Consider the following 26,074-nt stretch of genomic DNA (forward strand, 5'->3'; position numbering starts at 1 on the left):
AGTGATCTTTTATAGAGTAAACCAGATCTCCTCACCTCTGTAAAACTTTCCAGGGCTTCCTGATGCAATCAGAATATAAACCAAGCTCCCTTCCCAGGTCTGCAAGCTCTTTTGCCTACTTCCATCATTTTATCTTGCCAGTCCCCCTGCCAGTTCTCAGCTCCAGACTCTCTGATTGTCATTCTGCTCAAATGTCCATGCTGGTTCCCACCTCAGAGGCTTTACCCTTTGTTTCTTCTGTCTGGAGCCCTTTTCCCCATACTACAGCACTGGCAGCTTCTCTCCCTTCAGTTCTGTCAAATGCCACCTTCTCAGAGCTATACCGTAATCTTGACTTCAAACCGTGCATTCAAGAGATGAGAGCAAGGCTGTTTTCTGGGGCACAGGAAACATTGGAGAGTGGTGCCCAATTCTGAGCCACATATCTCTTAAAAAAATTTGATCCAATGAGTATCATCTCAATGTTTTGCTTGAATGTAGTGTCAATCAAAACTCTACTTCTGATCAGTTAAAGTGTTTTTCTGGATTATTTGCATCATGTATGTTTGATGTGCCAATGCATTGGGAGATCTCAGTTCAAGGCAGTTCTTTAAATTTGAGCAACATCAATCCCACCCAGGAATATTATATTTAAAAATTTGCCATTTCCTCAGTTTATTCATACAATAAGTCATTATTGCACACCTATGTGCCAGTCATTCTTCTAGGCCTGCAGGTATTCTCCAGGGAAAAGTCCCTTCCCACTGGGGTCTTTTCTTTCCTTGGGAGACTAAGTGTATGACTATTTCAGTTTGGGGAGTCAAGGGAGCATCCCTGTGGCGGCAACATTGGAACAGATGCAAAACAGAGCTGCCTTCTCCTAAAAGCTTTATGCTCTCGAAATTCAGGATTAAAAAATGTTTATTTTCCTTTTTCCCATTCTTAGAGGTATATCACTTCTGTAGACATTGTTTATTTTCATGGCATTTTCATATCCCAGCAAGAAAATACATGAGACAAGTGGCAAATCTGAATGCTACATACAGAATACTATCAGAGAATGTCTTTGGTCCAAATTGTACTTTTCTAATGCTCTTGCACCAGCTATTGGAAGGACATTTCACAGAAGAACATTATTATGATCATCTATCTTTAAAACATCATTCAAAAAATCAAGTAATAGTATATTTATGTCCCACCCCAAGCCCTATAAATATACAAACTATATATTGTTGAACAAAATCTTCTATCTTAACTCTTACCTTATAAATTGAGCAAATACACCTTGATGCTAGGTCAACATACGTGTATTCATAAACAATGACAGAACTTGAACAGAAAACAAATTCTATATATGAAAACAGATGAGAAGTTTCATCCCAGGTTCTTACCGGGGTAACTGTCTAATGTCTCCGGAATATTGTTCATATTTGTAGTTTACCACATACCACTGGGAACTATAAAATTTACAAGCCTGAAAGAAAAAAAAAAATGACAAAACAAATTATCATTAAGGAAATCTCAGCTGTCCTGGCCAAAAGCACCATAAGTACAGTTCTTCATAACCTCCAGGGTGAGTTAGGATCGGCTACATTAGCAATTTTATGGTTGGAAAGGGGTTTGCTCCTTATAATCATTTTTCACTTTCCAATAAAATAAAAATCTAACCTTTTCCAGATTTCTGTATTTGGAGGAAGATCCATTTCACATATTTATTCTATTTTGCTCCATCAAGAAAAGACTAATTTAATCACCCACAGAATCATACCGGATATGCTGCTAACTTCACATACAGTCATGCTTTAGCTCTCCTTGGCAACTCTTCCATTATCTGACAGATCTTAGTGAAAATATTCTCATTTACATGTAATCCTTTCATTAGACTCTTAGCATATTTCTTCTTGTTCTTACTTCAGTAAGTAATCTTTTCCCTTTACAATATCATCCCCCTTGTCAGTCTGAAACTAGTTTTTCCCTTTTATCGATAAATAGTGCTTGCAAGGGACTGCCTTCTCCACAATTATTCCTAAATTTTAGACAAATACATGAATCAGAAATGAATGAAAACTTTTAAAAACAAGGTTAACAGCACAGAATAATTATCTTATATTGATTCATGATGATTGATTTTACAGTATTTACTAATGGTAGATATTCTCCAAATACCTACCCTGCCCCTAGCACTCTACTGACTGTGGGTTCATATGGGGATTTCACCAGATGGCTTGTAAGACTCCTTTCAGTTCTAAAATGACATGGTTTGGGGGATTAAACAGCTAACATTGGGACTAACCAACAGATCTTGTCCTCTGGTTAGTGGAAATATGAAGAGCAATAACTTCCTGCACTGTGAGAAATAAAGACCTGAGAATGTCTGTAACCAAGAAGGGGAAAGGCCAGGAGATCCTTTATTTGAGAGTCATGATTCAAGGTCCAGAACTGCTGAAGCACCAAAAGCTCCGGGAGGAGCCTCCGCAGAAGTGGAAGGGAGAGAATGGATTAGAGGGCAGCGTGGGGAGGTTGACGGAGAACTCGGGGCACGCGCATGTGGTCCAGGGGGCCTGGAAGAGGCAGGGAAGGGCTGGCTGCTAGGAGTTCTGAGCCGTGCTGGATTTCTTTCAGCACTACAGCTTTACTTTTTCAGGGAAGTATCCACATACATGCTGGGGACTGAAGGAAAAACAATGAATGGGACAGCCTGGCAGTAGGAGGATGGCGTCAGTGTGTACAGGAGAAAAGCTGAGTTTAACAGCAAAGACAACACAAAAATCTAATGTAGAGAAAAAAAGTAAAGGGAGGGTGGGGTTTCAGGACCTCTCTAATGACTAGAATGGATGGAAAAGAAAGAGAATGGGAATAAAACTGAATATTTAGCTATAATCAAATTTTGAACTTGCAGAGCCAATTCTACAAATCACATGTCTCTGGAAACAGGAAATCTGAGTCTTAATATATTCCTTGGCTAACAAGTTTCATCTTCATTTTAGATAAAGGAATTGAAACATGGGCCCATGGCATCTCAAATCCCAGAGGTAGAACTTTCACGATTATAGTTCCTTCTCACACTCTCTCAGTTTCTCTCCTTTCTACATACCTTGCTGCAAATCTGAAATAACACAAAATATATTTTTAAATGGGAAAAAAGTATAAAACCCACTTTCAGTATTTAGATGCATTCTCTTTCAATTTTTTTCTGGTCCATTGTTTTATCTAATTCCCCTTGAAGTATATATTTGCTTTTAAATATTGTTTCTTAGTTACTTATTGGTATATTTTAGAGATTTTGACCTTTGCTTTCTGAATTTTATGACCACTTGAAATAAGCAGAATACAATCTCGTACTCTAATTTACCAGCCAGTCTCCTAGTTTCAGAGATCACTAATTTATTCATTCCTTCAACAAACATCATTGAGCCCTTATCATGTACCAGGAATTGTTCCAGGTGATGGGGACACAATGGTGAACAAAAGACAGAAATTCCTGCCGTCTCGAAACTTACGTCCTCTTGAAGAGCTGGTCGGTAAACACAAAAATAAGTAAATTGTGTAATATATTAGAAAATGTTGAGTGTCATGGGAAAAATAAGCAGAGGAAGGATGTGAGGGAGCTAGGCCAAGGGTGCCAATTTAAATAGGATAGTTAGTGTGTCTTATAGAGAAAATGGCATGAGCAAGGAGTTAAAGGAAAGGAGAGAGTGAGCGACCATTATGACTTCTTCAAATTTTGAGCCATTGTAGAAGAAAAAAATGCTCCAAAGTATATCTTCATGGATATGGTCCTTCCACCCTCCCCCAAAGTGGGTGGATTATTTTCTTAGGATAGAATCTTAGAAGTAAAATGTATGGCCGAAAGTATTTTAAAGATTCTTGGTAAAAATTGCCAGGTCAATGTATATTCTTTATAAACAAAATGCAAATAGAGGGTAGAACACTGAACTGGGAGCTACAAGGCTTTATTTTTGTCTCGGGACTAGCACTGACTCCCAGCATGATTTTAGTCAAATCATTTTACTTATATAAATCTCAGGTTTAGCTACTGAACACTCAGAGCATTGGACTGGATTAGAAATTTTGGGTACATAATTTCTATCTCTAAGCAAGGAGTAGCTTACTACTTTGTTCAAGATCCCACAAGTGGTGGAAATAGGATTCAAACTGGATATTCAGCTAACTTATGAATTATTGATAATTGCAGATATTTTCTTAACACATCTGGACCATCATTCCAAATGTTTTGTAAGATGCTTCTGCCTCTGTTCTGGAATTCAGACACACCAGGTTCTGAATTCTGATTCTACCATTACTAACTGTGGGATCTCATTTAAACAACAATATCTCTAAATTTCTTTCTCTGTCTAAATAATACTACCTCATTAAGATTAAATAAGATAATTCCTGTAAAGTGCCTGGCATAGGGTAAACATTTAATAAATACTTGCTTAGAAAATCAATTTTCCCAGTAAATTTGATTTAGTCTGTAATTCACAGTCACCACAGTTGATAATAATGACTTGTTTTTCTTGATTTATAGAGTTTGGAGAGATACATTAGCTCTGATTATCAAAGAGCTCTGTATTAATCAAATTATGTCTGAGTTTACTAGGTTTTATGTATTTGGTGGGGAATGGATGAGAAGCAGCATTGGAAGAGGTGATATTCTTAGGAATCCTTCCAAATCTGAGATTTCTCTGATTCTGTGAAAGCCAGTGCATTTTACAAACACATAAATATTTCTCCTACATAGTTTTGGCATTTTGGAAATGTTACGCATAGAAAATTATTCTCTATTCTTTGTTCCAACCCACTCAGCCACTCTAAGAAGAGCATTAAGAGCTCTTATAATTATGACAACAGTTCCTCTTTGTCCTGAACTAAGCTGACATGATTTGCAGCAAATTCAAAGTTACAGGCTACAACTCTGTTCGCTACAATAAGGCAAGGGCTCCAATTTTCTCTTACTGACTTCCTAGCCCCTGACACCTATTTCACAAAATAGTCCTCGTACCTTTTTAAATGGAGGCTGCCACAGTCCAACATCAAAGGCAAAGACTACAGATATCGAGCAAGAGTTTGCTGAGATGGCTAACTTTTCCAGACAAGGACACCCTGATTCACATCTTACTTATGTATTACGTTTGCAAGTGATTGTTCAGGCTTAGCACCTGCAACCTCAGCCTATGTGTATTTAGACACAAAAAAACCTGACCAACGTCAACAGAGTTGAAGGGTTTTATGCCATTAGGAGAGTGTTTCCTAAACTGGACAGTGCCCAGGAATCATTTGAGGTTGCCAATTAAAATACAGGCTCCTGGGTCTCACTGGAGATCCACTGAGTCAATTTCTAAAGGGGAACCCAGCAATCTCCATTTTAGGAAACACCACAGATGATTCTGAAGGAGGCAGAGAAATGCTGCCACTTCAAGTAGGATCCATCCTTGGACAGGAGTGGTAATGTGGCCAGGTCCTTGCCACGCTGGCTTGCCTGTGAATGGAGAACCTTTGGGTCTTCATCATACAGTCAACCCTCCTCATTGGGATTATACTCCAGCTTTAACTCACACAGACACAGTCTTTTGAATGGACTTATTAATTCCAGCATGGGGTCTTTATTTATTGTAGCCATTCAATCTATATTTGTTGAATGAATGAATCTTCCATATCCTTCTCCTTTAAAAATGACTAAAAATGACACTTCCAAAGTTCTGAAAATTTAAATACTTTAGAAAAGAGTGGGTAATTTTAAGGGACATCCTAAAGTACTGTAAAGAAAGTATTCAAACTGTTTCTTTTCCCCTCTTTTTTAGAGAATCACCAGAATCAATCCAGATTGTTACTACTTCAATTTGGGTTGCACAATGCAATTTGTCCATCCCTTAAAGAGTCTGATTATGAGATTTCGCTTACACAGTCATAAGCATGTGATAGCTTTTTAGATGCAAAATTATTTCTTTTCCTGGCTATAGAGGTTGATTCAATTACATTACCACTTTCTTGCCAGGGAGATTAATGCAGTGACAAAAGGTGTTCATGTTGGCCCTTTGTCACTACTGGGCTTAGTTCTGTTTTTGTAAAATAATGGTGGTAATTTTCATATCCAGGCAATTCTTTATAAAGTTTAGAAATTATGGCTATTGTGTAAATGTTGAAAATGCAGCATCATAAGATTAAGTGAATTTAGGCAGATTAGATATTGAAGGGGTGGCTGGATAATTTATTGTCTAATCCAAGACACTTGAGAGTGGAAGGAGAAACTGTTAGCCTGGCAAACAGGTGGAACATGAGACCATTCCTGCAAAGTAGACATGTAGTCACCCTATTCTTGGACATTTTACAAAAAAGGTGTTGAAAATATTTTTCTTCAATTGGACCACATTTTGTGTTCCTTTAAAATGCAATAATCAACTTTTGCTGTAAGACAACAAGTTTAAGGGTTAATGATTTTTAAATGCTTATACAGCCTTTTGGGAGAAGTAAAAATAATGAGTTTGGACAAAATAATTGATGTAAATATAGGTACAACTCAGTTTCAGAAACCATGGTGCAATCTTCTTTAATAGATTTTGAATCTGATTTTTAAAAATATTAGTTGATCTTAGTGATACATGTATGTAAGTATGTATGCCCAATGAGAAGCAGAATGTCATAGATGTCAACCATAAGTGTGAATTATTTTTAAAGGATTTCATTACTCTGTATTAGGGAGTAGCTTAAGTTGCAATTTTAACATCTTTGTTGATTCTAAATTGAAAGTGAACCAAAATATTTGGTTTGTGTTTCCAAAATGTGTTCTATTAAAGCAGCAGAAAGAACTGTAAAATTAGTCTTTCATAAATCACACCTGGCCTAGGAACAGACACTCTAATTTTCCAGCTAGATCTCACAAGTAATTTGTTGGAACATGAATAATGGAAGGTATTAAAAAGACTTGGTAATATTATGATCTAATCAGTCTTCATCTGTAAGGCATAAAATCTAGGTTATAATTCAATGCAATTGAAATTTTTGGTTCAAACTTAAAATGGGCCCTTTTTTAATTCTTACATTTCAAGGCCTTTGACTTCTACATTTGTGTTTTCATTCACTTACTGCCAAACATTGCAGGATGATTTTTATTGTGGAGATTGGGAAGCCAATTTAGAATTGGAAGAGTTTTTAATATTTGGAGAAAAGACTATTATTCTGGGGTTTTTGTGACTAGAAAACAAATTTCTTCAGTGTCATTAATGATAAACACATAACCATTTTGTTTTCAACTTTTTAACAACTTTTCTCCAGGTATATTTTATCCAAATGCTACTAAAAAATGCATTTTAATTTATCTTAGTCAACTTTAGTATGTTTATTACCTTAAGTGTTAAGCTTTTTAGAGTAACAAAATAGAGGATCCATTTTGTTCTGAACATACTGGAGTAAAATCATTACATATAAATAAGACTAGGCCAAATATAGGACAACAATAGATTTTGAAGGCTTCATTTTTCCATTAGATTTTTGAAGTCCAGAAATCATCATGGCTTTATTATAAAGTTATCTTTTAAAAAGTGCACACAAAATGGAAAGTCCCTTAAACTCTCCAACAAAATTTTCACCAATTAATTAAACAAAAACAAAATACCAAAAAAAATAAAAACACAGAGTGAAACAAAAACAACCAAAACCTTCTTCATTGACACTAATTTTACTAAGAAAATATTATGAATTTTTTTTAATAGGGGGATTTTTATAGTTGAATGTTTCTGAATGTCTTCTAGGGACTTCAATTATTTATGTAGTTCCGATATCATAGGATAGTTAGGAATTAGTTCTTGAATGAAAAACACCATGTTTGCTGTGCTCCAGTCTCAAGTTAAGGAATGCATTAGGATCATTCATTTGCTGCCCAGTGATTTAGAATCAGAAAACAGCATTCATTTTTACTTAATTTATTTATACATGCAAAACACTCAATCATTTATTGAAAGCCTTGTTCTTATTTCTGGGTGACTTACAGAGCACATTATTCTACTTATGAGAGCCAAACAATTTGTATAAAGTGTACTAAACAAAAGCTGTTGGTTATCAGGATGGCTTCTTAATCAGTGTACATAATAAGCAGTCCAAAATTACACTCAAAGCATAATAAAATTGCTTTAACGACAAAAGTAAAAAAAATTAATTCCCTGTGTTTTCATTCAATTTAGGTAAATTTCTTTCAGTTAATAAAAAGTGGCAGTGTGAACTACATTTAGAATCACAGCTGATGCCTCCTGTAATTTTCTTCACTAAGTCCAGGACTAACGTTGCTTAGTATCTCATTTACTTCCCTGCATGATGTGGCTTCTATGTTAAAAATTCACAATTTTCTCTTGAATCAGTAGAATGCCATTTGTCTGGGTCAATGATGGAAGAGGAAGATGATAAAGAGGAAGAGGAAGAACTTTCATTTTCAATATTGCATTCATTGGATCATATTGTTTTTCATGTCCACAAAATTTTGCTTCTTTAGAAATTAAGCAATGTTTCGGTATATCATTTAAAGGTCAATAAACAGCCTACTGAACTATTTTTAACTTTGGTGTGCTTAGGGTATTCTGCCTGAAGGGTTCCAACATTTTTATTGGATTTGCTCTCAAAGCGCTTTGTTGGTAAAGGAACCCACACTAATGCCTTGTTTGATAGGCTATACATCCCAAATCTCTTCAGGGTTTAACCCACTGTATTCAGGTTGTGTCCCCAGTTTCTGAAATGCTCTGGTAAGGATCAGCAATGGCTTGGAATTGCCAAATCCAGTGACCCTTATTTTGATCTTTCTTTAGCATTTCATACCCTTGAGAGCTCCTGCTCTCTCTCCTTGTCGATTCTCCTTCTGTGATCCTGAGAAGCCAATTTCTCCTGATCCTCTTTTTACGAGTCGCCCACCCACTTCCCCTGCAGAGGCCTCTTTACCAGTCCCTTAAATGGGGATGGGACTCTGCTCCAGCCTTCACGGCTTCCCTGAACAAGCTCCTTCAGGCCCAAAGCTCCAACTTTTCCAATTCAGAGCAACTGCCCACACGTTCCTCCTGCGTTCCAGAACCTGGGTTTATCTCCTTGAACATCTCTCTGCATGTTAGGAGGGAGGTTACCTTATTTGCCTCATCCATCCCTGCTCCAGCAATCTGAATTTCTTCAGTTACCTTATTTAAGTTAATGGAACGAACATCAATCATTGGCTCCTGTCAGGTCTATGCCTTTAATGTCACCAAGATCACACTGATACGTGAGGATCAGTCTCTGTAATCACCCACCCAGGCTACCGAAATAAATAGCCTCCGAGCTGTCCAATTTTTCTTTGGTCTTACTCACATCCCCAAGCAAACCAAACCATTCTCCCGTTGTTTCTCTATCTTAAAGTATCCCAGGAGCGCCTTTGAAGCACTAGTCAGAATGTATTGCAAATAATCTGATTTCAGGTCTGTTACCGCGGGCCTGGTGGTGAGCTCCATGAGGACAGCGACTGTGCTACACCCATTTGGTATCAACAGCTTAGTAAGTGATAAACGTTGAATAATGAACCCAGTCCAACTTTTCATCCAATTGTCGATGCCCTTCATTACATTCACTTTGGCTTTTAATATGATGTGATCCATATTTGCAGTAAATCAGTGTGAAAGGAACTTTCTACTTAAAGAATTTAACCCTTTACGAAGATATGGTAATCAACACCATCCAGCTGAATTTGGAGTAACAGATTTTGTATCTACCTAAAGGAGCAGATCCTTTATGCCACTGAATTCACATTTATGCATAGACCTAGAGTGTGAATAACCTGATAAGTAGGTACAGGAATGGAAGGAGAAATTTAAGGTTTGGAAAAGGCGATACTTGGACTTTTATGATCATTATTATTTACTTCAAACTTGGGAATTAACCTTATTTATACTTCTAATCTTCTGTATGAGGATAAGTTCACAGAACAGCCATCACTGGGGCTGATCTGGGATTGCCTATTATTGTGTGGAACTTACTTCCTGAAATGGTAGACTTTTTTTGATACTAACGATAAGAATCAAGAATGAAGATTTGGGTCATCAAACAAACAGACACTTTGTTTGATCTCTTTGGGGTTTGAATATTCCTTTTGTCTTTATCAGCATTTGCCCTAATGAAATCAGCTAATAGCTGCTTGTGTTTTATTTGAGCTGTGTTGTGCCCCAAGTTCCAATTGACTCCATGGATCTGAATTTTGTATCAGGATTTCTCAAGATACGCTGGGGAAAAATGGACAGAATTTCTCCATGGTCAAATAAATTTGGTAAATGTTTTATTCATATTCTCTTCTAAGATAGTCTCAATGGATATTAGCAAACTAGAGACTCTGAGAATACGTGTGTGTAGTATGTGAATGCATGTGTGTGTGTGTGATACTTATGAAACCCTCAGACCTGTTTTTCTGTAGAACATTCTGCACCCATGTGAACTGCTTTCTGCTTTGATCTTAACCAAGAGTTCTGCTGGGTTTTAGTGTGAATTTTCTATGGCAACCTAGGAATTTCAACAACATTTACTCTGTCTGCTTTATTTCTGATTTGCATTTTCCACTCAGTCCTATGTCCTGTTTTCAGTGTTCTCCCCTGGAGAATTTCACTATTTCTGATTTGAAACCCCTGCTTAAAAGCTGAGTGTTTTCTTGCTCCTGTAACCTAGCATTGTCTGGATGAGGGCAGTATATAATCAGAGAGTGTGTGTGTGTGTGTGTGTGTGTGCATGCGTGTACATGAGTGTGTTTTTATATATATATATATATATATATATATATATATATATAGGTAGATGTCTGCCGATATCTGTAGATACAGATATTTGCTTATACTCTTTTAATCTTGTTTCCAAGATTCCTTAAGTTGCTGAGTGTTTTATACTTTGACTTTGACTAAAGTAAGACTTGGATTACCGAATTCATTGCTTTCTCCTCACTTCACCAATATTCTCCTCTTGCGGCAGGGTTGATTTCCAGAAATTGCAGAGAGCTTTGTGGGTAGAGAAACTTGCTTCCCTAGTACTTCATCAGTATTTCTCTCAGTAATTCAGCAGAAGTGGTCCCTAGACCCGTGTTCCCTCTTGAGCCACTGCATCCTTTTCATCTTATTTCGTTAAGAGAGACTGAACAAGAGCTTAATTTTAATTAGTATGCTGACATTCCAGCTATTATCCCTCTATGCATATTAAAATGAAAACTTACTTTGCTATATAGGTTTTGCTTAGGAAGTCTGCATTCTATTTATAGACCCTTTAATTACATCCCCCTCCCAGCCAGAGGGAGTGGTGCTTCTTTTATCATGCCAGTGTTTGATGTTTTTATGGTTATAAATGTTGATTTTATATCACTTATGAGGTTCTGGTAAAGACAATGCTCTCCAGTTGTTATTTTCCATGTGTTTTCATACCATTGTTATGTATTTCAGAAACACAGCATTGGAATTGTTAATTATCTGAAGTTTGCCAAAAGGAAGAACGTTTTCCCTTGTGAAGTATGAAATAGCCTCATCCAGTCAGGCTATTGAGCACATGGTTTAAGGGAATTTATCAAAAGATCACCTGCCAGAGGGAATAACAAAGTAGACAGCACTAGGGAGCTTGGGGTCAGGAGCTCAGGGATCTGGTTCTGGCTCTGAGAACTTGGGCAGCTCGCTTCATTATTCAGAACCTGTTTCCTACACGGTAAAATTAGGTAGTGATACCTACAGCATGGAGTGCTCAAAAATATACGTGTGTGTGCATTTTTGCTCATCTGTGGCTTGATATTAGAAGAACTGTTAAGTGTTTCAGTGGGGGGTGAGGGTGGGGGGTTAAATAAGCCTATACTCTTGTGTGGGAAAATTTTTAACCTCATATTTAATGGTTAGGAAAGAGAATTAATAACAGCTAAATCAGTAAGGGGAGGGTTTATTAAAATATTAAGTCCTTTAAGATAAAAAAAACGAAGACGGCCCATTGTTTTTCATAAGAGGCCAAGGATTGTCAATGTAGACTAGAATGAAGTGAGAGACAACTCTAAATTTTTATTGCACTGGATGTGTTTCTACTAGGCTTGTGTCAGTATGCTGCCTAGCAACCATGGCATTTGTCCTTGCCCCACCGGGGGAGCCACAGGTCATTTTAGCACAGGGTGGACCAAAAAGGTTGCTTAGCACAGCCACCAAACGGGAGCGTGTGTCTCTACAAAACCCTACAAATGCCAGGGAACTCATTTCAGTGATGGCTTAATCTGGTTTCAGAAATCCAGCCAAAATTTCTCAAAGTGTGGTCCACTGACCACATCTGTCAGATTCACCGGGAAAGAAACTACATTGGGGTGATAGGGCAAGGGCAGAGGGAAGTGTTCTTTCTAGGGAGGTGGTTATAGAAGAGCACCCTATTGTCAGTTAGCAGGGTGGTTAAGAGCCCAGTGACTAACCATGGGTCCCAATACTGGATCTGTCTCTTCCTGAATGTATGATGCTGGTAAAGTTTCTTACTCTTTCTATGTATTATAGTTTCCTCATCATTAAAAGGTGATGATGATGATGATGAGGATGATGATGATGATGAGGATGATGATGATGATGATAAACTATGTCTATAGTCACGATATGGAAAGAGCTTAGAGGAGCATGTGAGTACTCTTGATGATAATACAAAGTAAATAGTCAATAAAAATTAGCTGCTATTATCAGTTGGGGAGAAGACTTTTTGGGGTCACTTTTCATTCTTAACCCAGCTCCCTGGTAGCCTTTATTTTTGTGGACTGTCTCCAGGCCTTACTATTCATGTTCCATTATCATCACATAATTTTAACCAGGGTTTCTTTTCTTCCCATTCCGTGAGGCACAGTTTTCTCCTTATCTCCACCCGTAAAACCAAGTACACTCTCATTTGAGACTTTTTGCAGGGTTTTCACTGCTAGTGACAAAGAAAAGCCAGTGGGGAATAAAACGGTTTCTTTCCAGGTTTCTTTCTCCTCTTCGTGTTGTTTTTTTCCACTTTAGATTCATCCAGTTGATAAAAACATGAAAAGAAGATTCACTCATGTTGCAGAAGAGAGTGGGATGCTTCACAAATGTTCTGTTTATGTGGCTTTGCAACATAACAGCTTGGTAGATAACTGGGATCTAGGGCAAAAGGCGTTGAACCTGATTTCACCTTGCTGCAGCTCTCAGAAGTGAAGAGCTGAGGGTGAAAGTGAGGAAAGGAAGAATGACCCTCTTCAACTAATTGAAGAAGAATTAACGTGGGAGCCAGAGGAAAAAATTCTCCCCAGGAAAATACCAAGTGGAAGGCAACTTTTGTGCTCAACCCATTCTCACCTAAAGTTGTTAGAGAATTACAGAATTATAGAGATCAATCTGGTTCCCTGGAGTTGCTGTGCAGAAGCCCACGAAAGTACAGACAAAACTAAAGGCCTCCTAGGAATCTTATTACAGTCCTTAGATGTCTCCAGGTTTGTACTGATTTGCTTTTCAGGCCATCCTTCTCTGTGGGAGAGTAATTGAAACCTTATTTGGATCCACAGTTGGGGTGGGGGTTCTGAATTTGTCCTGGAATTTAGGATTTGGGCTGATTGGCCCTACCTCTAGGTGTGTAAGGCAACATATTGAGGAGGTATAAGAGACAAGAGCCCAAGCATATGGACAACCAAATTCAAAACCTCAGAGCTTTGGGTACTAGAGACCCACAGCAAGAAGCTAAGAAACTGCGGTTCCTAAGACAATCTGAAAATCAACGAGTGCCCTATACACCCAATATGAGGCTGAAAGGACTGTGAAATGATAGGTTCCTAAAAGCATGGAACATTTATAAATCTGTAGCAGTTATTTTAAAAGCAGTTAAAAAAGGATTATGTCAGATAAACATAATTAGCTTCTGTTACTGACAGGCAAGCCCAAGAGGTAGAATCATAAAGCAAAACCCATATGAGATTCTCATTGTTCTATGTATGACATTTTCATTATCAAACTAAAACAATAATTAAAAAAAAAGAGATAAACTGCAGTAGGCTGTTAGGTGATCACTTATAGAGCTGAAGAATCATGTTGGATTTTAACTTTTGGAGACAAGTTTAGGAGATAAGCTTGGGCTGCTTCCAATACTGATAGCATTTAAAAATATATTCTATTTTTCTCACATTTTTTATTGAAAACATTAATTTTTGGCCATTGCAACAATACAGAATTATGTAAATTGAAAATCAATTGTTCTCGTTCCCCTACAATCCCAACTTTGTGAGATACGCAATGTTCAGTGTTTGATGAGCATCTTTTCACACTTTTTTCTAGGCTTATGTAAGCATATTTAGTATACTTTTATAGGTTTTATATTTTTAATGCTATCACACTACACATTCTGCAACTTGCTTTTTTTCTCTTAAAAATATGTCATGTGTGTCCAAGTTAATACATTTAAATATATACAATTTTTATTGGCTGTATCTTTACAAAGTATACATGTCCAAAATTTATTCAACCCCACCCCTATTAACTGATATTTAGGTTATGATAGTCCAATGCAGCAATAAACTTGCTTATACTTATATCTTTATGTTTTTGCTTTTCTAATAAGCACAAGTGTATTTACATGTACTACTTAAAAGATATTCTGAATTACATTTCAAAAGGTTATAGATGTGAGTATTACAAACACTGTGTAATGGTTTTAATTTTCCTAATTCCCACCATCGCTAGATGTAATTCATCTTGATATTTTTTTCATTCAGATATTTCTATCATTATTTTAATTTGTATTTCATGGCTAATAGTAGTATGAGCAACTTTCTATGTCTCTTGGCCAACTGCACTCCCTCATTTTGAGCTGTTTGCTCATACCATACTTTTCTTGGGACTTTTTTTTTTAGTTTGTAGGATTTTGAGCATTAGGAATATATACAATAGGCAAAAGATACAATGAGTTGCAAATAATGTCTCCAATTAAATATTTTCTTTTGACTTTATTTATGGTACCAGTCATCATATACAATTAAAAATTATTTGGTTATATAATTCTATTTTCCCCTGACTTTTCACTTAAAATGTTTTCCTACAGTTTTAAAATTTTTTATTTTTTAAAAATTTAGATTTTAAAAAATTCATCTGGAATTTAGTTTTGAACAAAATATAAGCTAGAGGCCTAACTTTACGTTCTTCTAAAATAGATAGCCTGGTGGTATTTATTGAATCATCCATTTTTCTCCAGAGAAAGTGAAGTGCCAGTTTTACCATGTATTATGTAACCATGTGCACTTGGGTCTCCTTCTGGTTACTCCGTTTTGTTTCACTAGTTTATTTTTTTCTCAAGAGCATAGAAAAAGAAGGATAATGTCAATTTATTTTTGTAAAGTTAGTATTTCTCTAATATCCAAGAAAAAAATGAAGAGCCACATTTCACTCATGAATATAAATGCAAAAGTTTGAAATAAACCAGTAGTGATTCTAATGCACTGGGGTACTAAGGGAGTAAAACAATTCGAACAAGAAAGTTTATTCTAGAAATGCAAGTATGAATCCACAGGACAACAACCCATTAATTCTATTACACTGCCAAATTAAAGCAGGAAAGCCATTATATGAATTATATCAACAGTACTTGACTGATGCATTTGATAGCCTGGGCAGCCAGTCTTTAAAAGCACTCGAAGGAGAATCAGAAGGACACTTCCTAAACATGACAAAGAGATGCCAGAAAGCACCATAAAATAGCTTATTTCATAAAGCACCGAAGATACTCAAGTCCTTGCCTTTAAAATCAACAATAACATAGGATGCCCACAATTAGCAGTAGTTTTCAATATAATTTTAGAGGTTTTAGATAACAAGAGAAAAATTACAGAAGCAATGTACTTATTAGGAAAGAAGAAAATTTTCATTGTTTGCAGATGGTATGACTGCACATCTAAAAATCCAAAAAAATTATGAAAAATAAGAGTTTTATAGACTAGTTATACCTATCCAAAAATGAATAGTTTTAAAAATATATCAGAAATGAACAGTAAGAAAAAGAAATGGATTTTAAAAGTTCTGCACACATTTGCAGCATAACTATAAAATACTCTGAAATAAATTTAATTAAAAAATTAAAGACTTTTATGAAGAAAGGGCAGTATTTTATTGAAGAATGCACAAGGGTCCTGGTTAAATGTTCTTACTTAGAAATTTAATATCATAAACATTTCAAATCCTACCTAGGTTAACACTTAAATCTACTGTAAGACTTTTGTAGACCTGGTCTCAATGATTCTGCAATTAGTATAGAAAGTGATTTGCCAACATTAAAAAAAAAATAATGGTGATGCCCTACTGGATAATAAAGCTTTCTGTAACAAAATATTATGGTACTGACATCACACTTGTTTTTATCAGTGTGTATATTTTTTAGTATACTCAGTGTGCTGGTTTGGATATATTATGTTCCCCAAAAGTCTTGTTGTTTAATGCAATTTTGTGAGGGCAGACAATCTTTTGATTGAGTGTTTCCATGGAGATGTTACTCAATCAACTTGGGCTAGACCTTTAATTAAATTATTTCCCCAGAGATATGGACCCCATCCATTCAGAGTGGCTCCTAATTAAGTCACTGGTGTCCTATAAGAGCACTCACAGACGGAAGGAGCTCAGAGCAGCTCAGAGAGGCATTTGGAGAGATTTTTAGGAGCTGGTGATTGGAGATGTTTAGAGACGCTAGCCTAGAATTTGCCCTGGAGAAGCTAAGAGAGGATGCTTAGACACACAGGAGCTGAAGAGGGTAAGAGAGACAAGCCCAGAGACATTTTGGAGAATGCCATTTGAAATGCAACCCGGAGCAAAGGACCAGCAGATGCAAGCCATGTGCCTCTCAGCTGACAAGAGGTATTCCAGATGTCATCGGCCATTCTTCAGTGAAGGTATCCTCTTGTTGATGCCTTAATTTGGACACTTTTATGGCCTTAGACTGTAAACTTGTAAGCAAATAAACCCCCTTTATAAAAACCAATCCATTTCTGGTATTTTGCATAAAGGCAATGTTAGCAAAACAGAACACTCAGATATCCTGAAGTTATCTGGAAACATTAATAAATATGCACTTTTTTCTACTTCTTTAGAAAGTGTTGTAATTCAGTGTGGACTTTGTGAAATAAACAGGAAATAATGGAATTAGAAAAATATTAGCCGGTAAATTTATGGCAAAAGATGATGTGGATGGTACAGTACAACATTAAAAATATATGATTAATGATATTAGTATTAATATGTACAATAATAAAGCTAGCATATCTTAATACAGATATATTTAAAGGCTGATAAACAGTACTGCTATTGTATACATCTTTAATAAAATCCTAATTCAGGTCTGCCATTTCCTCAGGATTAAAGATTTCATTTAGACTTTGCTTTCAATTTGACCTGAACTGGGCTAAATTGATCATTTTCTGTAAAGGAAGGACTACCTTCATTCATTCAATCATTATTTATTCATTCAACAAACACTGTTAAATAGCTTCTATGTACAGGCATGGTGGGACATGGAGGGGACTAGTTAAGCCTGATCCTGACCTGTAGACTGTAGCCTGGTTAAAAAAAGGAGGAGGAGGAGGAAGAAAAGGAGAAGGGGGGAGGAGAAAGAGAAGGCGTAGAAGTTTTGTAAGTCTATCATAAACCAACGACAAGTGAATGTTTCTCTTAAGAAAACTCAAATATTTCTTAATGTGGAAATTTTAAGTAAAAACAAAAGGGGCTGGAACAGGCACCAAAACTTGAATTGTCACCCGATAATGGAAAATGCCTAACAGGAAGATGGAAAGTAACTATAGGAGATGAAGATCTCAAGACATCAACTAATCATAGCAACTGTAATTCTCTTGAAAAGTGGAAGAATATAATGTTAATAGTAAGATTGTACCGTGAGCTATCTGGTAAAAACAACAGCTTTATAAAGTAAAGGATTGGCATCATCTCATTTACCTCTTTCACCAGTAAATTTTCTGCTTTGTGCTCTGCATCGTCTGGCACAGTTGAGTACAATGTTCGGATATCCCAAGAAACTGTGGCTGCCTGAAAGAACAAGAAGAAATTAAGCCATCTGACTTAAAAGCACCGAGCAGCCACCACTCAGCAAACACAGTAGGGAAGTTGTTTTCGATCTTAGCATTTAAAGATCAAAGAAGTCTTAACTGTAAAACTTTTGTAACTTTAACCAAATTAGTCTGTAGGACAGGAGATCCAAACATTCCTTTGATTACCAAAACTGGCATTATTACAATTACTGTATACCAGTGCAGCTCACAATTTTAAGCTCAATTTCCTTTCCTGAAGAAAACTAAAATTTGGGCATCTGTATATTTTAATGTTAGTTTATTTCTATTGGTATCTGTGTTGTTAACGCTAAGATAGTTTTGAAGTGAAGGAGGAAATTTACAAAGTCAGGGCTATTTTAATCCTATTGTAAATAATCTCGAATATCCACAGGGTAAACTTGGCCCTGTTTAGAAGCTGCTTCTGTGTGTGTGTGTGTGTGTGTGTGTGTGTGTGTGTGTGTGTGTGTGTGGCAGGGCTGGGGTGAGGGGGTTGAAGATCCAGTTAGGGTTGTGGGGTGGGCTGGTTCAATGAAACTGGACCCTGAAGAAAATAAGTCACTATTTGGTGTTTTTATTTTCGTTGACATAAACAAAATATTTTTCAACTTCAAAGCCAAACAAACGCATTCTGTGAAATGAATACACATAAACTAAAATTTTAAAAATCCCTTAAAATAAAATGTCTAAAGCAACATTTCTTAGGATGTTTTCTCTTTACAGATCTTCAGCTCCATCAAGCAAGGGAGTCTGAGATGTGCTAAAACAGGAAGTTTCCATCACAGCCGTCAGCTTTGGTTTCAGGGTTGCCAGGATGATGAATCTGTTAGCATTCATGGAACAACACTTGCGATCTTTTATACTGCACAGCCCCCAAACCCCAGATGGTTCATCAGTGTGTCTGCAGCACAAATTAAGGTTCAGTCAAATTGTTCTAGGTAGGCGAGAGGTGAGGGGAGTTCAGTCTTCTGAGTTCACAGCTGCTGGGGCAACCTCTGCCACCAAGAGCCAGCAACATTCCTTTTCTCACAAGCCTAGCCTCAGATTTTCCTCAAATCTCCTGTTTTTATCATTCTTGATGTCAGCTCCATGAGCGCAAGAAATTGTGTCTATCTCGTTCACTGGTATAACCTAGTTGCTGAAATAATTATTTGTTGAATTTGTAGACTGTGTGTGAGTATGGATGTGTGTGTGCATCTGTGTGTCTGTGTATATGAGAGGGTGTGGGGTATGTAACTGTAAAAGTGTGTGTGTCAGTGTAGTGTGTAAGCATGTCTGAATATGGGTGTGGTTTGTGTGTGTGTGTATATGAGGCATGTGTTGTGGGAGGGTGTGTCTGTGTATGTGTGGAGAGTGTGTGGTGTGTAAGGATGTGAGCCTTGTAATGATGTGTGTGTGGTATGATTTGTGTGTGTGGTGTGTGATTGTGAGTACTGAGGATGTATGGTATGTGAGTGTGTCAGTGCGAGTGTGTGTGGTGTGTACGTGTTTGTGTATGCACACGTGTGTGTTAGGGAGAATGGGGCTGGGCGCTGTGAAAGAGGAATAATGTCATGTGAATCTAGCAAGATTAGAGAATGCAAAAAATCAGAAAACCACATTCTAGAAACATTAAAATGGCAAAAATAAACACTTGTCTTAAGACACGTCTGAAGATGGAACCCGTGACGTTTACCCAGGGTTTCACCGCACTTGTGTGAGCAGAGTTTGGAAGAGCATCTAACCAAGCACAGAGCAGTCACTTCCCATGTGAAGTATGATAAGACCAACTTCGGGCTTTATTATTTAGATTTTACATTTTTAATTCCTTTTGAGTTTTTCTTGTCAGGTTGCTTCTTTTTGTTATTCATTCTATTAGAAGATAAGCAGCATATAAACTCTACAGAAAGTTTGGAGTAGAAGATTAAAAACAATAACTAAAATGTGCTTTGGGGATTATTGCTGGGATTTCAATTATCTGGGGATAACTTTATTTCCTGTTTGTACAGATAATTCACAGATATGCGATGCTACTTACTTTGTTCCCAGGAAACACTACTATTGTAATTCAGTGGCAAGATTAGGGATTTTTTTCATTAATTCAAAAAGTTTTCTATCTTATGCTCATTATTTTATAACAAAAATTTTAAACAAAAAATATGCAAGAGATTCCACTTTCTCATTATCCATCTATTGCTTTCTTCTTCTTCTTTTTTTTTAATGATACCTGCTATAAAATAAATACTCTTATCACTGATGGAGAGTAAAATAATATGGTTCAAAATTAAGCTTCCAGTTTAGCTGTGTTGTAAACCTACTGTCCCATCAAGATCATGTTCAGTGGTACAATATATAATATAAGAGAGGAATACTTAGCTGGTTTAAGAAGCTTTAAGAAGCTTTTTTTTTTTTGAACGGCCAACTTCAGGAAGGTGGGCTTAAGTTTCCAAAACCTCAATAAAGATAATCACATGGCTAACTGATTAGTGATGCAATATAGGAAAGCTGGACTCCCAAATGCATAAGCTAATGTTCATATGCAATGTATGAGATGGGAAGTCTACTCAGGGTAGGGTTATAAAAACTGCCCAATCATGTGCACAGTGGCTGTGAATGATTCCTAATGACCTTAGTTACGAAATGAGGCTGATTCTTTACTAATCAAGACAACTGGAGCTGAATCACACTCATGTAACCATGTGGTATTAGTCAGGGTTCTCCAGTGAAGTAGAACCAGTAAGATAAATGTATATGGGTCATGCAATTGTGGGGGCTGGCAAGTCTGAATTCTGTACAGCAGGTTGGAGCTGCAAATTCCAGTAAGTGTAATGATAAATTGTAGCGTATAGTCTCAAGGCAGAATTCCTTCTGACTTTCGAAACCCTCAGTTCTGGCTTTTAAGACCTCCGACTAATTGGATAAGGCCCACCCCCACTGCTGAGGATAATCTCCTTTACTTAAAGTCAACTGACTGTAGTTGGAAATCCCATCTATGGAATACCCTATCGAAACAATTAGGTCAGTGTTTGACCAAAGAGTTGGACAAAATAACCTAGCCAAGTTGACACACAATAATAACAATGACACATGTAATGAATCTAAAAAATTATTTTACTACATGCATGCAGTTATTGCACATCTCATACCTTGTACAGAATATACAGGATATAAGAAAAGGAGCACATGTATAAAACATACCTATAATGTGCTATGGATCACAGTGGAATTATGTTATAATACATATTACATATATACATATTACATATAATACAGATCATTTGCCTGAAAACACAGAAGGCCTATATAAAGTTTCAACTTTGAGAATTGTGGCACATCTACTCATTTTCAATTTCCTTAATGTGTTTCTGTTGAAGCAAAAATAAATTGATCAAACAGAAGAAAAGGCTGAAAAATCATATTTGTTAACAGTATTAATATGGTTACAAAGAATTTCTTTTCTGAGAATTAGATGCTTTCAGACCACTACAAATTGCCTTGGCCACAGCACACTTCCTGTTCTCTTTTGTAAGCCCTTTGGTTGACAATTAGTACAGCTCAATAGCATGAAATGGATCTGGGGCTGCCCTGGAACCCAGCCGAGCTCCTCTTTTGGTGGTAGAGTTTTATAAGTGCCTATTGTCCAGAGATCAGGCATTTGGAATTAGAAACTATCTTGAAATGATGCATGTGGGCTTGTATTTGTAATTTCATGTCTGTGATATTCAGTACAGCCCTGTCACTTTCTGGTTCCTTCTACCCTATGATGGGTCATCTTTGTGGTTCTGTGGCTGTCACCATTTTGCTGGCTAAAATCACCACCAGATGTTCATTCTAAGCACATGGAGGCCATTTCTCAGTTGGCCAAAGGCCACTGTCAAAGTCTAAAAAAAGTCTGCTTTTCCATTCCTGGGGCTGAGAAAAGCTTCCTCTGACAGCATTTAAGTACCAGCTGCTCTAAAAGAAGGACAAAAATCATGGTGTTTAAAGTAATCAATCATTCCAAGCTTGAGAAATCTACAAGGAGCCTCACAATAGGAAACCATTAACCAACATCAATTCCGACCTAAGCACGTATTTAAAGGTGATCATTTAAATACAGGCACTGATATTCCTTTGGATTCTATTAGAGAATAGTACTTAAATGACATTAGTTGCTTGGAATTGTTTTGTTTTACCACATTCATAACATTACCTCTGTTGTGATTTGATTTAATTTTAATACGCGAAAATGCCATTTTAATACCTTCACCATGTTTTAAAAGAGAAGGTCCTTGTTGTTTTCTATCTGGGAAATGCACAAATAGTGAGCAGTTGCCCAGAACTGGACACTTATCATCCAGTCAAGCCATGCATGAAGTCGGAGCCCCCATAGCATACAGGGATATAAATAACGGAGTTTGGAGACCTGATTGAAGGTTTTTCACTCTACCGGCAAACTACTGAGCAAGTCATTTCACTTCTCTTTTGTGACTCATCTTGCCAGGCTGCAAAATGTGTCTCACCTCCTTTAAGGAGTTGAGGACAAAATGATTCATATATGGAAAAATGTGTGTATTAAAAGAAACAAAGTGCTCCAAGAATTCAAAGATCTACTGCAGCAGAACTTCCCCATGGCAAGGGCTCAGAGGCTGGGTGGTCTGAGCTCACTCTCCGAGAAGGCACAGAGAAAGCCTGCCCACGGGAGGCCTGTGGATGGGCCCCGGGTGATGAGGGGAGACACCCCTCTGGCTCCTTTTCCTTAGTGCTGCCCACCTCCTCTTGGGCTTGTTCCTCCCGCTCTCAAAAATTCTCAGAAAATCCTTTTCTTTCTTCATTCTTTGCAAATCTCAGGTTTAGTACAGGCACCAGCTCTTTTTGCAAATCTTCTCTAATGCATCCAGCATGTATCTTCCTCTTCTCTGAGCATATCGTCTATTGTCTGAATCATATACAACATCTGGATCTAAACCATAAAAGATTTTAGAGCCCAAAGCTATATTTGTAACTAATTTAGCCAGCCATTTTACATGTGTGTCTTGTAGATGAGCAGGCCACATTAAATCTGATTTGGGAATAAAATCTAACAATAAATGAAATAGTTTTGCCACAGTGTTTATTGTTTCTTTGGTACATTGTTTATTCCTTCTTAAATAATGAAGTATTTGAATGCAGACCTGCTTTTATTATTCTTTTGTACCCTTCCTCTGAGATCTCTACCCCAATACCTAGTGCAATCTTTTCTTTATATTGTTGTTATTGAGATATAATTGACATACCATAAAATTCACCCTTTTAAAGTATATAATTTGGTGATTTTTAGTATATTCACTGAGTTGTGAAACCATCACCACTATTTAATTTTGGAATATTTTCATCACTCCAAAAAGAAACCCCATACACATTAGCAGTAATTCCCAGTCTCCCTCCATACCCTCACCCCCACCCCCAGCCCCTGGCAACCACAAATCTGCTTTTTGTCTCTATGGATTTGTCTATTCTGGACATTTCAAATAAACGGAATCATACTATGTAAGTTTTTTTTCTGACTGGCTTCTTTCACTTAGCACAATGTTTTCAAGGTTCATCCATGTTGTAGCATATATGAGTAATTCATTCCTTCTTATGGGCAAATAATATTCCATTGTAGGGATATACCACATTTTGTTTCTCCGTCTATTAGTTGATGGATATTTGGGTTGTTTCCACTGTTTGACTGTTATGAATGATTCTTCTATGAACATCCGAGCACAAGTTTTGTATCAACATATGTTTCTAGCGCAATCTTGAGCACAGAGCAGAGTGTCCACATTGTTACGGAACAGAAGCAAGCACTCGAGAATCATTTCACTGCGGTGCTAATTTTCGAATGGCATCACTCACTGTGGGATTCGGGGAGCTAACATTTCCCCCAAATTGTGCACCTTATTTTTCTAAAAAATGTCTGGTCAAAACCATGCTGTTTAGGCAAAGTTTAATGGCAAGGTTCAAGGTGCTTATGTTTGATTTCTGCCCTCACATTTGCTTTGCATCCTTGGGCAAGAGCCTTTCCAAATTTGAGCTCTAGCAGCTTGTAAATGAAATGAATATTACTACTAAGAAAGAAGCTGGCTCAACAAAGACTATCACTTTGCTTTTAAACCGCAATTACAGTATTCTTGCCTGAGAACTATGAGCCATTTAAAGTCTGCTTTTCAGGCTCAGAAGTCAAGGATTATAAAAAAAGGTTGAGATTCCTACAAAATGTTAATCTGTGTCTCAATAAGAGAAACAAGAAGAAAAAAATTAAAACTCACGACCTTTCAGCTTTGCAATTTAAAACCTATTAAGGTCTTCCTGCTTCCTCATAAAATGACCGTGTGGCTGAGTCTGGAAGTCCCCATATGCCAGTGACTTTTCTTCTTTTACTTTTTATTTTGAAATACTTTCAAATTTACAGGACAGTTAAAAAAGAGTATGAACACCATACCGAGAACTCTAACATACCCATATTCCCCCAGATACCAAGATCTACCAACTTTAACATTTTGTCAAATTCGCTGTATCTTTCTATCTATCAATCCATCTATCTATTGCAGTTGCTTTTCATAGCTAAAAACATACTGCAAAAAGGGCAAGGCATTGTTATGTTATAAAATCTGGAATTCATTCAGTCTTAATAGTAAGCCAATGAAAACTGCAGGATGAATTGGAGAGCACTGGGATACTAATCCTGAACTCCTGGTATGAAGATAGGATTTGAGAAGATCATGTAACTCCCCTGGCATGCTGTTTCAGTCATACAACATTGACTTTGAAAATGGTACTGCCCAGTGGTGAAAGTTTTCAAGAGTATGCACTGCTTCTTGTTCATATTATATCCTTGATTTATACCGCTTAGCTCATAGAAGGGGTTCCATGAAGCTGAGCTGAAATAGAGGAGTTTTACTGCTATGGGCACATATTGGTCCATAGATGATAGGGTGGCCTTTCCACGGTGGGCAAGGTTCTCAGCCTCAAACCTCTGCACTCTCTTATTTACAGTTTTGGACCTCCCAGAAACAGGTTCCACCTTAGGCTGTCTGGATCTTCTGCTCAGCAAGAAACTCATCTCTGACAGTTTCCTTTTCATCAGCTATTTTGAATAATTCTCTATTTAAGCCGAATCATTTGACAACATGACTCACTTTATCTCTGAAACTGTTCTTTAGCCCTTGCTTTCTTTTTCTCCTCTCCTGGACTCTTCGAATAAGCCATACTTGGGTGACTAAGTTCTTCACTTTTTTGTTTTTATATTTCCTATTACCACCAGCTTCAAAAGGGAAGATGAGAAAAACAAGAGTAGCAAAGACATTCATTGTAGTAGTACATGTTTTTGGAATGAATGGGTTAATAAATGCAGCTACGCTACTTATTTCTAGTAAATTATTAGCAGTGGAAGAAGCTCACACTGCCTGGTCCCAAAACCCACGTACCAGGCAAAATAGTTTTTTTCATGTTCCTACTTCCAGTTACTTTACCTGCACAATCTTTATTGATGGCCTATGAAGTAGATGTTGTGTTGAATACTTGAAATATGGACATGAACTGTTCTCTCCCTTGACTAATAAGAGAAAACAAATGAAAAAGTAAGCAAGCGAGTACATTAAAAGGTTGTAGGGAGGAAACTGACCTGTTGTTTGCCTACTCTGTCTGAATCATTGTACTGGATGGAATGAGCATCTGGAGAAGATCATAATCTTAGGGCTGGTTTTCAAGGGGATATATCCAGTGAGGTCAAAGAGGCAAGTTTCATATTAATGATCATTTTTCTCATCATTAAGGAAAGTCAATTCGCCATTCTCTTCATTCCTAGGAATTTTACTTCAGAATCATCTTTTAATTCCCAAACACTCAAAGGATCAAATTTCTGCTCTTAAACATGTGTTTCTGAAAGCCAATTCATGAAATAAATATTCATTTGCCACTTGCTTTGTGCCAAGTGCCACTCTATTTGCCAGGGATCCAGCAATGATCAAAACAGAGAGATTCCTGTCCTGCTGGAGATTACACTCTAATGCTGAGAACCAGGTGATCAAGGAGCGAACCAGCAAAATGAGGTCTGACCTGGGAGAGGTAAGTGCT

General features: G+C 37.1%; 1 protein-coding gene across 10 annotated transcripts in view; it reads right to left on the reverse strand.

The window, feature by feature from the left end:
• The window catches only part of DOCK10 (dedicator of cytokinesis 10), a 206,410-nt gene that overhangs the window by 111,919 nt on the left and 68,417 nt on the right, over positions 1-26,074 (reverse strand). For all 10 annotated transcript variants that reach the window (XM_037849753.1, XM_037849757.1, XM_037849756.1 and 7 more), the window contains exons 3-4: positions 17,907-17,996; positions 1,371-1,453 (exon numbers count right to left, since the gene is read on the reverse strand). In XM_037849753.1, coding sequence (XP_037705681.1) covers positions 1,371-1,453; positions 17,907-17,996 — 173 coding nt within the window. The remainder of the gene's footprint in view (positions 1-1,370; positions 1,454-17,906; positions 17,997-26,074) is intronic.

Source organism: Choloepus didactylus, chromosome 9 (assembly GCF_015220235.1).
Source record: "Choloepus didactylus isolate mChoDid1 chromosome 9, mChoDid1.pri, whole genome shotgun sequence".
NCBI classification, from domain to species: domain Eukaryota; kingdom Metazoa; phylum Chordata; class Mammalia; order Pilosa; family Megalonychidae; genus Choloepus; species Choloepus didactylus.